Source organism: Trichosurus vulpecula, chromosome 9, assembly GCF_011100635.1.
Source record: "Trichosurus vulpecula isolate mTriVul1 chromosome 9, mTriVul1.pri, whole genome shotgun sequence".
NCBI classification, from domain to species: domain Eukaryota; kingdom Metazoa; phylum Chordata; class Mammalia; order Diprotodontia; family Phalangeridae; genus Trichosurus; species Trichosurus vulpecula.
Genome location: NC_050581.1, coordinates 35,708,001 through 35,721,769, shown reverse-complemented (window position 1 = coordinate 35,721,769; position 13,769 = coordinate 35,708,001). Strand labels below are relative to the sequence as shown.

Here is a 13,769-nt window from a genome sequence, read left to right as displayed (position 1 = left end):
CACATCATGTTAGGCAGTTAGTATGTGGCAACACAAGGTATAAAAAATCCTTATCAAGACACAAATAATCCAGATTCAGACATTTTAAACCATGTAATCAAGGGTATCTGTTTCACCATATACTACTACGGGTAAGCTTATGAATGTGATAAAATATGAAAGTTCATCCTGAAAATATATAAAAATCCACTGAAATTCAAAGTCTGAACACTAGCCTTTGGTGTGAGTAAGCCTATTTAACCTCCTCTCATAACAGTAAGTTTGGGATCTCTTAAATCCCAAGCCAGGGTTGGGGAACCTATAGCCTCAAGGACACATGTGGCCTCTAGGTCCTTAAATGCGGCCCTTTGAATCCAAATTTTCCAGAACAAACGCCCTTAATAAAAGGATTTGTACTGTAAAACTTGGACTCAGTCAAAAGGCCGCACCCAAGGACCTAGGCCACATGTGGCTTCAAGGCTGCGGATTCTCCACCCCTGGCCTAAGCAATCCAACTACATGCATCAACATGAAAGAAGGAAAGGGATGAAGCTGAGGAGTAAAGCAAGGTTTAAAGGATGTGTTTCATCATACCCAGAGATAATTTGAGGGTGAGCCAATAAGGCAAGGAGTGATTGGAAATTTTGTCATGTTAGGATAAAAGGATTTTAAAAAAAGACTAAAGATATGAAATAACTGTAGCAATTGACTTATTTTTAACTATTTGCTTCTTCTTTAGTGAAGATTATTTTGTCTTCCCACAACACATGAAATTCTGTATTTTCTCAATTAGCTATTTCTGTACACTGGCATATACAATACAATTTTGGCAAGAAAATAAGATGATTCATCAGGTGACACAGGGGTAAGGTAGTAAGTAGACCAACATAGGCTGTTCTTACAACAAAAAGGATTGCAGGGGGAAAAGGACACACCAAGAAGCAGCCTGAGCTAGTGTAGAGTGCTGAACTCAGACTCTGTAAGACGAAGTGAAATACTACCTTTGACAACTGACTATGTCACTATAGCAAGTTCCTTCACCTCTTAGTACATAAACAGATAATCACACAAAACACTTTGCAAAGCCTCAAATGCAGCTCAGTGGCACAGCACACAGAATGCTGGTCTTAGAATCAGGAAGACTGGAATTCAAATTTACCCTCAGACACTTCCTGGCTGAGCTGTCCTTGGCATGTCACCTAAGTTCTTCCTGCCTCAGTTTCCCCACATGTAAAATGTGGGGATAATGATGGCACTGATCACTGATCACCCAGGATTGTTGTGAAGATCAATAAAATAATCAACTAGCATTTATTAAGCACTTAATGTATGCCAGGTATTGTGCTAAGCACTGGGGATAGAGAAAAAAGAAAAGGAAAAGAACACATGGACAATACATGTAAAGCATCTTAAAAACTTCAAAGTGCCGTGGAAATGCTATTGTTACTATTACTGTTCCGTGTCATATACATGCCAGTTATGATGATGATTATGACAAATCCAACTCAAATAAAACAAGTGCTGTTTTCAGATATTATAATGTTTATTATCAAGGAATCTTAAAGAAACTTGCACTGGTAAAACAGAAACCATCCAAAGCAAATCACCTCCACATGCTCCACAGTCAGAAATAAAGAGTAACAAACATACGGCCAGTGGGAGGAAGAGGAATCTAAGGAGAGCACAATGTCTCTCTTGCCCCAAGAAATTGTTTCTTAATTCACCAGGGATTAAAAATTTGTACAAAAACACGAGTTCAAATCCAGACTCAAGACACTCAGCTGTATAACACCAGGCAAGTCACTCAGCCTCTATAAGCCTTCTTCATCTGTAAAATGGCGATAATAAATAGCACCTACCTCACAGGGTTGTTTTGAAGCTCAGATGACTCTCGTGTACCTTGCTTTGCAAACCTTAAAGAACTATATGCTCATTTTTAAAAAAAGTAATGAACAGGTATTGCTAACTACTTATCATGTACCTAACACAGAAGTAGAAAACTTGTTTTTGAAGACAGTTTCATGAAAGATGAGGGACATGAACCAAATCTTGAAGAAGGTATAGGATTTGCTTATAGAGTGGAAAGGAAGTAGGGCATTTTAGACTAGGGAAAAGAAAAGATATGAGCTCCTTAAATGGCAGGAACCCTTGTTTGTTTCTGTATCCCTTTGCACGCAACAAGTGTTTAATAAATGCTTACTAAAATTAACTGGGGAGAAAAAAGCAAAGAGTAAAGCAGTTAGCATGACTGGAGTGGAAGATTAAAGTGGGGGAGTAATGGACCTTAGCTGAACTTTGTATCTTCCCCAGCACTGTACTGAAGTAATAGATGCTTAATATTGCTAACATCTGAATTCTCTGCGGCCCCTGAGCAGGTGAAGGACATTAAACTATAGACCATAAACTGGATTCCCGTGTGGTGGCACCTTCGTGACTCTGTCACAGCATACCCACCACGGCATTCCTGCAATCCTTCCTTATATCACTTAAGCTGCTACTTCCTGTGGCTTGTCACCCATAAGTATGATGCTCATTCATTATAGATTAAGAAAAAGATATCGTTCAGACTTACCATCTTTGTTTAGTCGCTGCTTTCTTTGTCTGTAGAGGAGAAGCTTGTTGTGGACATATGGCAAAAGAAACTTGACACACCAACTCTCCACACCAAGTTTATTCTCAACCAAGACTATTGGACTCCGGTTGTACCGAGCTTCAGGACAGGGAATTAGTCCTATTTCATCTCTTAACACGAAAAATACATAAGAGAGTTAATGGTATGCTTCAGTTTTATAATTAGAATTGTTTTTAAAAATACAAACACATACCAAGTACAGAAACATTTTCCTCACTTAAAAATACAGCTTATATAATAGCTTGTGATCAATAATATAAAAGCTTAACATGTTATATGATAGATATAACAGCTACATATTAATGATAAAACAAGTTTATTACTTTACAAACACAAAGTAGAAAAGATTGTATATAAAACTGTGAATCTTTATTATGTACTTAAATAAAGATGAATACTAAGTTCCTCCCATTTTCTCCTCATTTCTCCCTTAGTGTATTTTTTACTTCCATTTCTTTACATTCCCTTCTTAAAATCATTAAACTGAACAAAGCCACCTCAGGCTCTGTATTTGTGTTTCTTAAATCCCTCTATGACACCCAAAGACAATAAGACCCTAAAGGGACCCTTGCCTCTTCTCCCCCATTAGGAGAAAGCAGCTTATCCTTATTTAGCCCTGTCTAATTACTCAAATGTATTTGCTTTCCTAGATTTCTTGTCTCCTCTGTTTGTACTTCAAAATCTAGACAATTCTGGTCTTTACATAAAGAATACTTGAAAGTCTTCCATCCTATTAAAGATCCATCTTCCTCCTATAGGATTATACTAGTTTTGCTGGGAAAGTTATTCTTGATTTTATTATCTTTTGTAATATCATATTCTAAGATTTTCTCTCCTTTAAAATATTTGCATCATAGTATTGTGTGATTCAGACTGTAGTTCCTTAATACTAATTTTTTTTTTCTTGGCTCCTTAATTTTTTTGTTTGACCTGGAACTTCTGGATTTTGGCTGTTAACATTCCTGGATGTTTTCAGTTTGGGGTTTCTTTCAAGGAGATTATTGGATTTTTTTCCTATTTCTTCTAGAAACTCTGGGCAGTTTTTATTTATGACATCTTGAAATATGGGGTAAGTAGATTTTTTTGGTTATGGTTTTATGGGAATCTGATAATTCTCAAATTATCTCTACCTAATTTGTTTTGCAGATCAGATTTGTTCTTGACAGTAGATACCTTGTATCTTCTTCTGTTTTCAGTCTTTTGACTTCTAATATTTGTTGTTATCTCATGGAATCACAGAATTCTATTTGCTCTAGATCTTTTTTTCCAATGAGTCCACTTCTTGGATTGGGTTTTCCACTTTTCTCTTCTAAGTTATTTTCCTTCCAATTTTTTTTCCTCAGGAGCTCTAATTTCAATTTTTAAAAAAATCTCTTGCTTCATTTCTTCCAACTGCTTCTAAAGTTCTTGTGGCCAACTCATTCTTTTCTCTAAAGCACTATTTTTCTACGTTGTGAAATTATTTTCTACTTCTGGGTTTATCTCTTGGGCTTCTGGACCCATAGTATTTCTTCACAGTGTTTGTATTTTCTTCTATTTATTCATTATTTCTAGCCTGAGATATTGAATTGGGATGTTGTGCCAGGGTCACATTTTACCTCCCAGCTCCCATAAAGACCCCATAATCTTAGACAGGGAGGGAAGGCCCTATTTGGACCTGATCCCTTTATAATACAGATACCACCAACACTGCTGTTCTGGCTGGTATAGCTCTCACCCTGCCCTACACCACCATCGTGGTTTCTTCCTTTGTCTCTTGGTGGTCCAATGCCGATACTGGCTTCAACTCACCTCTGTCTCCTTTCCCTTACACAATCCCCAACTGGAATGTGCTCTGTGTCCTACTGTGGCCCTAAAAGATTCCATTTACCAAAGTTTGTTCTTGTTGGCATCCTACAGGGGGGTGCATGCTCCCATCAGTCCTCTGCCCCAAAACCTCAGTGCCCCTGGGCTTCTGACCATTTCCTTGTGCAGTGCTGGTAAAGACAGAAGAGGTTACTGATGTTTTTCTTTGGTCATCTTGAGCAATACTTGATCTGATACTCTTTTAGATTATTTTCTTGGGTTAATGTGGTTTCCTCTAGGACCTTTTACACCATGATCTTAACTGTTAAGTCTCACCAGCTATTATGTGATAGTAATCCTAGAAATTTATTACATAGGGAAATATCAAAATGTCTTGCAGAACATTTGCCTTATATAGTAAAATTATCAAATAACCCTAAAAATATTTTGCCTAACCTAGACATATATCAATGTCTTATAGCAAATAAAAATTGAATTTTATTAACTGCATTAAGTTACAGTAAGGAAGGAGGTTGCTTATTGACTTTCTCTAAGAGTATGACCTTCACTTTACCACCATCTACAATCACACCAGTAATCCTTTCCCCCTCAAATATATGCCAATAAAGATCACTGTAGAATTTTGTAAAATAAAAAAAAAATAGGAGTGGGGAAGGAAAAAGAAACTTGAAGAAATATAACCATAAACAAAGAGACCACAGGCCCCAACCCATCTTTCTTTGAGGCTACCTACTCCCGGCTATTTTTTTTTAAAAACATAATTTTGCTATATAAAGTTTTGCCTTATTATTGTTCCCTGGCTAAATAAATAAAATGCCATAGTAATAATTACTAGTTAAACCTTAGAACAGGACCATCTACACAAATGTTCAAATGCATGGCTTTATTCAGCTACTTTATTTTTTTTTGCAAACTAGGCTTATAGCCAGGCACGGTGATATACTCTTATAATCAATAGGCTAAGACAATTGGTGTCCATACTAAGTTGGTCATTAATGTGAGGGCAGGAGTGAAGGAAGAGGAAGACTGGGTTTTCTAAAAAGGGTAAACTGAAACTGCTGTTCAGCTGTTTTTTTGTTCAGTCACTTCCAGTCGTGTCTGACTCTGTGACCCCATTTGGGGTTTTCTTGACAAAGATACTGGAGTGGTTTGCCATGTCCTTCTCCAGATCATTTTACAGAGAAGGAAACAGGCAAATGGGGTTAAGTGACTTGCGCAGGGTCACACAGCTAGTAAGTGTCTGAGGCTGGATTTGAACTGAGGAAGATGAGTCTCCCTAACTTGAGGCCTAGCACTCTGTCCACTGCGTCACCTGGCTGCCCAAACTGAAATAGAACAGATCAAAGTTCTCATGTCCATCAGAGTGGGACTGGGATGATGACTAGACATTATTACATTGTCAGTCTAAGTGAAACAGTCTTAAAGAAATAAAAATACACTTTAAAAACCAGTTTCAAGTTAAAATACCTCTACTTTCCAGTCCAATACACAAAGTATCTGCAGGAACTTCTTTCAGCAGATTGAGTCCTAGGGTGTTATTAGACACATATAGAGGTTAAATGACTTGCCTAGGGTCAAAAAACTAACAAGTGACTCCAAGTTCAGTACTCTCTCCGTGAAATTATTCTCTCTTCTCGTCTAAGCATTATTCACAGTAATGGCTGACGTTTTTTAAGTAGGGTTTTGGTATTTCTAAAGCATTCCATTCAAATTCCAAATTCAAAGCATATTAGCTGTGTGACACTGGGCCACTCTGAGATCTATCTAGTTTCCTCAACTATAACAGGAAATAGTGGCATGCAGAGTATTAACTCATAGGATTTTTAGAAGGCCCAAATGAAATAACTGATGTGAACTGCTTTGCAAACCACCTATTATGATGTCATCCGACCCACCCAGAAATCCTCATTTTCATGACATCATAGATTTAGAGCTATTTAGACCTCATAAGGCAATCACCTTACCACATACATGGAGGATGAAAAAGAAGTTCAGTAAAATCAAGTGATATGCTGAGGACCACACAGCTATTTGCTGGCAGGGCTAGGCCTAGAACACCGGCCTCTAGGATGATGCTCTTTCTACTACAGTGGAGATTACCATGTTGACACAAAGGATACCCCACAAAGTACATTTATCCTAAGTTTCTGGCAATTTAAATCATGGCATTTAGAACTGGAAAGGACCTTAGAGAATGGCTAGTTGGACCAATTCCTCTGTTTTCTAGATGAGGAAAATGGGCCCCAGAAAGGGAAGTAACTTGCTATGATCAACAACAAAGCCTAGCTCTGAACTGGGTCTGACTCCCAATTCACATTACTCAGTCTTTTGGCCAACATTGAAATGACATGAGTCAGGGCTCCGCTTCTTAGAGGTCCTCTAACAGGAACAGGGACATACCCTTTTTGTTACCCATAAAGACAACTAAAAAAGTTCTGCTAATGCAAAATAATATTGGTCATCTATGTAAAACATCCAGCTACATGAAGCAAGTGGAGTAAGTGACATATGACCTTTCCAGTCTGAACCAGCTATCTATTTATCCTCAGGAGCTTCAGGATACATTCTTGATTTTGTTCTTCATATTGTTTAGATGGCTCTTTTTAAAAACGTACTACCATATGAATTCCTTGACTATTCAGAAATGTAGTTCACAAAGGCATTCTCAGGTGTCCCACACACCTAAAATGCAAGAGCTAGAAAAAATAAATAACAAAATTAATCTGGAAAGCAAAAGGTCCAGAACACCAAGGGAATTAATGAAAAAAAATCCAAGAGAAGGTAGCCTGGCTGTACCAGATCTTAAACTGTATTATAAAGCAGCAATCATCAAAACTACTTGGTACTGGCTAAGAAATAAAGAGTGGTGGATCAGTGGAAAAGTTAAGTATGCAAGACATAAGAGTCAATGACTATAGTAATCTACTGTTTGATAAACCCCAAAACTCCAGCTTCTGGGATAAGAACTCACTATTTAACAAAAACTGCTGGGAAAACTGGAAAAGAGTATGGCAGAAACTAGGTATAGACCAACATCTTATACTGTACACCAAGATAAAATCAAAATGAGTACATGATTTAGATATAAAGGCTAATGGTATAAGCAAACTAGGAAAGCAAAGAATAATTTACCTGTCAGATTTATGGAGAGTGGAAGAATCTATGACCGAACAAGAGATAGGGAACATTATGAAATGCAAATGGATGATTCTGATTACATTAAATTGAAAAGTTTTTGCACAAACAAAGCCAATGCAACTAAGATTAGAAGGAAGCAGAAAGCTGGGAAACAATTTTTACAGCCAGTTGTCTCTGATATAGGCCTTATTTCTAAAACACATAGAGAACTGAGTCAAATTTATAAGAGTACAAGTCATTCCCCAATTGATAAATGGCCAAAGGATATGAACAGGCAGCTTTCAGAAGAAATTAAATCTATAGTCATATGAAAAAATGCTCTAAACCACCACTGATTAGAGAAATGCAAATCAAAACAACTCTGAAATACCACCTCGCACCTGTCAGATTGGCTAACATGACAAAACAGGAAAATGTTAAATATTGGAGAAGATGTGGGAAAACTGGAACACTAATGCGTTTGTTCGTGGAGTTGTAAACTGATCGAACCATTCTGGAGAGCAACTTGGAACTATACCCAAAGGGCTATAAAACAGTGCATACCATTCGACCCAGCAATATCACTTCTAGGTCTGTACCCCAAAGAGATCAAAAAAGGGAAAAGGACCCACATGTACAAAAATATTTATAGTGGCTTTTTTTTTTAAATAGTGGCCAAGAAGTGGAAATTGAGTGGATGCTCATCAACTGGAGAACAGTTGAACAAGTTGTGGTATAGGAATATAATAGAATACTATTATGCTATAAGAAATGATGAGCAGGCAGACTTCAGAAAAACCTAGACTGACTTAGATGAACTGGTGCTGAATGAAGTAAGCAGAACCAGAAGAACACTGTACACAGTAACAGCCACATTGTGTGATGACTTTGTTTAGCTCTTCTCAGCAATGCAAGGATCTAAGACAACTCCAAAAGACTCATGATGAAAAATGCTATCTACATCCAGAGAAAGAATTTTGAAGTCTCAATGCATTTGGAAGCATATTATCTGCTCTCTTTTTTCTGTGGTTTTGTTTCTTCTTTCTCTTGGTTCCTCCCATTGGTTCTAATTCTTCTTTACAACATGAGTATTGTGAAAATGTTTAATATGTCTATGTAGAGCCTATATCAGATTGCAAGCTGTCTTGGGAGGGGGGAAGGAAGGAATGGAGAGAAAATTTTAACTCAAAATCTTATGGAAGTGAATGTTGAAAACTAAAAATAAATAAATTTTAAAAAAAAATGAATGTGAAGTTGCAGAAAAGCATGGGAAGGCTCTATTTAGCCAATACAAAGTAAAGTAAGCAGAGCCAGGAAAACCCTTTACACAATGAATACAATAAGGTAAACTGAAAGAATAACAAGTGAAACACCACTGTATTATAAAGATCAAGTATAGTCCCAAAACAGGGAGGAAAATTTGTATCACTCCCAGAAAGAGGGAGGACTGCTGAAAGTACAGAAAAATGCATACTGTCAAATTTGGTTGATGTGATGGTTAGTTTTGCTGAACTGCTTCCCCCACCTACCCCTACTCCTACCTCCTACCCCAACTCCTATACCTTTCTGTTTTCTTTTTTGATATATCTTGAAATGAAAGTGATTTTAAAACATTTAGGTTTGGTTTTTAAAATGAAGGACTGAGCCACTATCCAGTGGATATCAGGAAAAAAAAACAGGATAAATGCTAGTTCACTGAAAAAAAATATAATGTTCTTATGATGTGAAACAGGATATAAAATTATTGTAGCACTTAGGGTATACTATAAACCTAGTCTAATTAATAATTTTTCCTAATTAGGGCTTTCCCAGTCCCAATCCTTACCTAGAACGAGGCGATTATATTTAAAAGAATAATCCTTGTGTGTTGGTGACTAAATTCAAAGATTTCAGAGAACAGATAATCTATCTGAAGTCAGTAAAATCTTTGTATGTCACTGAATTTCTTGCACATATCATAAACTTAAATCTCTTATTCCTAAATCTCTCCACACTTCACCAATAACTTTAACAAACTACAGAAATAAATTTTATGGTCACTATCCCACTCCAGGCCCTTTATTATAATTTGCTTGCACTACTAAAACAGCCTCCTAATTGGTCTTTCAGTTTCTAATACCATCCTTTGCATTCATCCTCCACATTGCCTACCAACAACCTTTTATATCACTTTCCCACTCAAAAGTATTCAATAGCTCCTCATCTAAAGGACAAAAAGTCCAAACTACTTAGTCTAGCAATCAAGGACATCTATTAAGCTTTACCATCACACTTTGCATTATTCCCTCTTAAGAATTTCAGACTCAAGGAAGGCTAGTCTATTCACTGTCCCATGAAGATCATTCAGACAATGAACAAGTATTTATTAAATAATAACTGTGCCACACACTATGCTAAGTATGAGGGGATACACACAGAAATGAAACAGTCCCTGCCTTACGAAGTTTACATTCTAACGAGGAAGACGACATACAAATGAATATGTGACACACACACACACACACACACACACACACATATACACACGTGTGTATATATAAAATATAAAGTATATATGTATATATGATGTGTGTATATACATATATACACATACACACATAAACACACGTTTGTGTGTGCGTGTGTGTGTGTAGAAATGAGACTTAATGGCAGAGGGAAAGGCCCTGGCAGTTGAAGAAAACAGAAAAGGTTGCCTACAAAAGCTGGTATTGAGCCAAGTCCTGAAAGAAGCCAGGGCAACTCAGAGGTAGAGGAGGGGAGGAGGAGCATTCCAGTCAGAGCAGATAGCCAGTGAAAAGGCAGAGATGGAGCATGGAGCGTCATGAGTGAAAACAGCAAATAGGCATATGGTTGGACTGTACAATGTGTGGAGGGGAGTGATATATTAAAATTAGAAAGGCAGAGTGGTGCTAAGTTCTGAAGAGCTTTCAACGCCAAACAAAAGAATTTCTATTTGATTGTAAAGATAATAGTGAACTACTAGAATTTATTTCGTAGGAGAATGATATGGTCAGATCTGTGTTTTGGGAATATCAATTTGACAACTGTACGGATGACTGGGGGGGATAGACAGGAGGCAGGGAGATCAATCTGGAGGCCACTGCAACAACCTAGACAAGAACTGAGAAAAGTCTGAATAAGGTGCTAGCTACGTGAGCAGAGAAGGTGACAGACATGTTGTGGAGCCACGATCAACAAGACTGAGAACTTAGCAGTGAGGAAGAGAGAAGAGTAGACAGACGATGACTGAGGCTGTGAACCTAGTCAGTTAGTAAATTAGCATTTATTAAGCATTTGCTAAGGGTCAGGTATAATGCTAATAAGCTAAGGGCCCACTAAGAAGAACAAAATAAAACAAAACAAAAGGTGGTACAGAGAGGTCTACAAGGCAACAAAACAAAAGGTGACCTCAAGGAGTTCACATTCTAAAGGGAGTACAAAAAAACTGTATTAAAAAAAAAGAAAGAAATGCAAGAAGCAAAAGGGAAAACAGCTGAACAAAGTGGAATATATGATGAGATTATTTCAGAGAATCCTGAGTAGTATGAACTGACGCAGAGTAGTAAAGTAAGCAAAACCAGGAGAACAATTCCTACAAGATCATAAAGACAAAGAACTCTGAAAGACTTATAACTGTAATCAATGCAACGACCATGTCTCCAGAACACCAATGATGAAATATGTTATCCGTCTCCTGAGAGAGAAGATGGACAACAGGTGCAAAAAGAGATGCATTTCGGAGCATGGCCACTGTGTGGATGAGTTTTGCCTAATTATGCTTATTTGTTACAAGGGTCTTTTTTTTCTCCTTTCTTTCGGTTTTCAACTGGAGCTAGGGGGAGGGGCAGGTTAGCAATAGTGATGAAAAAAAAGAGCCACTGAATCATTTTTAAAAACCCATGGAACAGACAAGAAGATGGTTTTAAAAGAAATGTGGTGTGTGTATAGATATACGTATTATGTATATCTATACACATACATACATACATAGAAGCAAGCAGTATGAAACGTAAAGTCATATTCTCATGTAAAATCCTCCTTTTGTGTTCTGCTGTGTATACAGAAATGCTCTTTTCGGTGTTTAAGTTTAGGATTTAAAAAAAAAAAGACTGGAGAAAAATAAGAGCCAGGTTGTAAGGTGCTTTAAAAGTCAAAATGTCAATAGGATTTTATATTTAACTGTAATTTATCAAGTACAGGGATGACATGATCAGACCAGCACTTTATGAAAATTACTTAACAACCAGAAGGCCACTCCAGCGGCACAGACATGTTGTAATGAGGGCCTATGTCAGGTAAGAATTAAACTCATCTTCCTGAAGTGCGGGTCTGACCATGTCAACCCCCCTATTCAATAAACTCCAGTTCCTCCCTATCCACAATCCTTCCACAATCAAAATAGAAGATCCTCAGAAATTAAAGATATCTATAGTCATGAAAAAATGCTCTAAATCACTATTGATTAGAGAAATGCAAATCAAAACAACTCTTAGGTACCTCTCTCCTGTCAGACTGGCTAATATGACAAAACAGGAAAATGATAAATGCCAGAGAGGATGTGGGAAAATTGGAACATTGTTACATTGTTGGTGGAGTTGTGAACTGATCCAGCCATTCTGGAGAGCAATTTGGAACCATGCCCAAAGGGCTATAAAAATGTGCATACCCTTTGACCCAGCAATACCATTTCTACGGCTGTATCCCAAAGAGATCATACAAGTGGCAAAGGAACCCGTATGTACAGAAATATTTATAGCAGCTCTTTTTGTGGTGGCAAAAAATTGGAAATTAAGGGGATGCCCATCAATTCGGGAATGGCTAAACAAATCGTGGTATATGAATATAATGGAAAACTATTGGCTATAAGAAATGAGGAGCAGATGGACTTCACTGTAACCTGGAATGACTTATACGAACTAATGCTGAGTGATGGGAGCAGAACCAGGAGATCATTATACACAATTACAGACACACATTATCTATAAGGGCTAACTTTGATAGACTCGACTCCTCTCATCAATGCAAGGTTCAAAGACAGCTCCAAAAGACTCATGATGGAAAAAGCTATGCACATCCAGAGAAAAAATTATGAAATCTGAATGAAGATCGAGGCAAACTTTTTCCTTTCTCTTTTGGTTTCATTTCTCTTTTCTCATGATTCATTCCATTGTTTATAATTCTTCATTACTAGAGGACTATTATGTAAGTAAGTTCAATGTGAAGGTATATGTAGAACCTACATTGGATTACATGCTGTCTTGGGCGGCTAGGGGGAGGAGAGGGAGGGAGAGAAAATCTGGGACCCAAAAACTTGGGGAACTGAGTGTTGTAAACTAAAAATAAAAAATAAATTTATTAGATGAAAAAAACACAAGATCCTGTTTGGTTTTTAAAAGCCCCTTACACCTTGGCCCATTCTTACCTTTCCAATCTTCATACTTTACTATGATCCAATGACACTGGCCTCCTTTTTATTGGCTGTCCCCTATGCCTGGAATTCACTCCCTCATCCCTCCCTCCTGGCTTCCCCTCCTTTAGGTGCCAAGTACAACGCCTTTTCTTTCAAGAAGCTTCTCCTGGTCCCCCTTACTTCCAATATATCCTGCATATGCCTTGCTTGTACGTAGCCATTTGCATGTTTCCTCTCCCTTGTGAGTTTTCTGAAGGCACACACTCTTTTGGCCTTCCACTGCAACCCCAGTGCTTAGCAAAGTAGTACACAAGAGTGCTTAATTAATAAATGAACGTTTGCTAACTTCGCTGCTGATCGTTTTTTTGAAGAGGACCTGGTGACTTTACTTAAGTAAGGAAAGGGAGACTTAGATATGTTGTGAAGGTAGAAACGAGAAGATTTGGCAACAAAATCGAAGAACACGGTGTTCCACCAAGAATAACGATGACTGAGAGGATGGTGGTACCCTCAATAGTAAAAGAGAAGTTCAAAAGCAGGAAAGGTTCTGGGGGAAAGTCATGTTTTGGGCATGCTGAGATAAAATGCTTTTGGACCTGGAGAAGATTCTTAGCAATTATCCATACTTAAAACCATCATTTTATGGATGAGGAAATTCAGACTCAAAAAGAGATTAAGAGATTTGCCCAACGTCATAAATAATAACTAAAAATTTATATAGCACTCTAAACTTTTTATTACCTCAGTCAACTCACAAAATAACCCTGTTTATTATATTCTATAAGGTACTACTGGACCTATTTTACAGAAGAATAAACTGAGGTT

At 37.5% G+C, this 13,769-nt stretch overlaps 1 protein-coding gene across 1 annotated transcript in view; it reads right to left on the bottom strand.

Annotated features, from left to right (window-relative positions):
• PTAR1 (protein prenyltransferase alpha subunit repeat containing 1) overlaps nt 1-13,769 on the bottom strand; it is a 63,182-nt gene that overhangs the window by 44,693 nt on the left and 4,720 nt on the right. Inside the window, exon 2 of the mRNA XM_036737957.1 lies at nt 2,552-2,721. Within this exon, the coding sequence (XP_036593852.1) occupies nt 2,552-2,721 (170 nt within the window). The remainder of the gene's footprint in view (nt 1-2,551; nt 2,722-13,769) is intronic.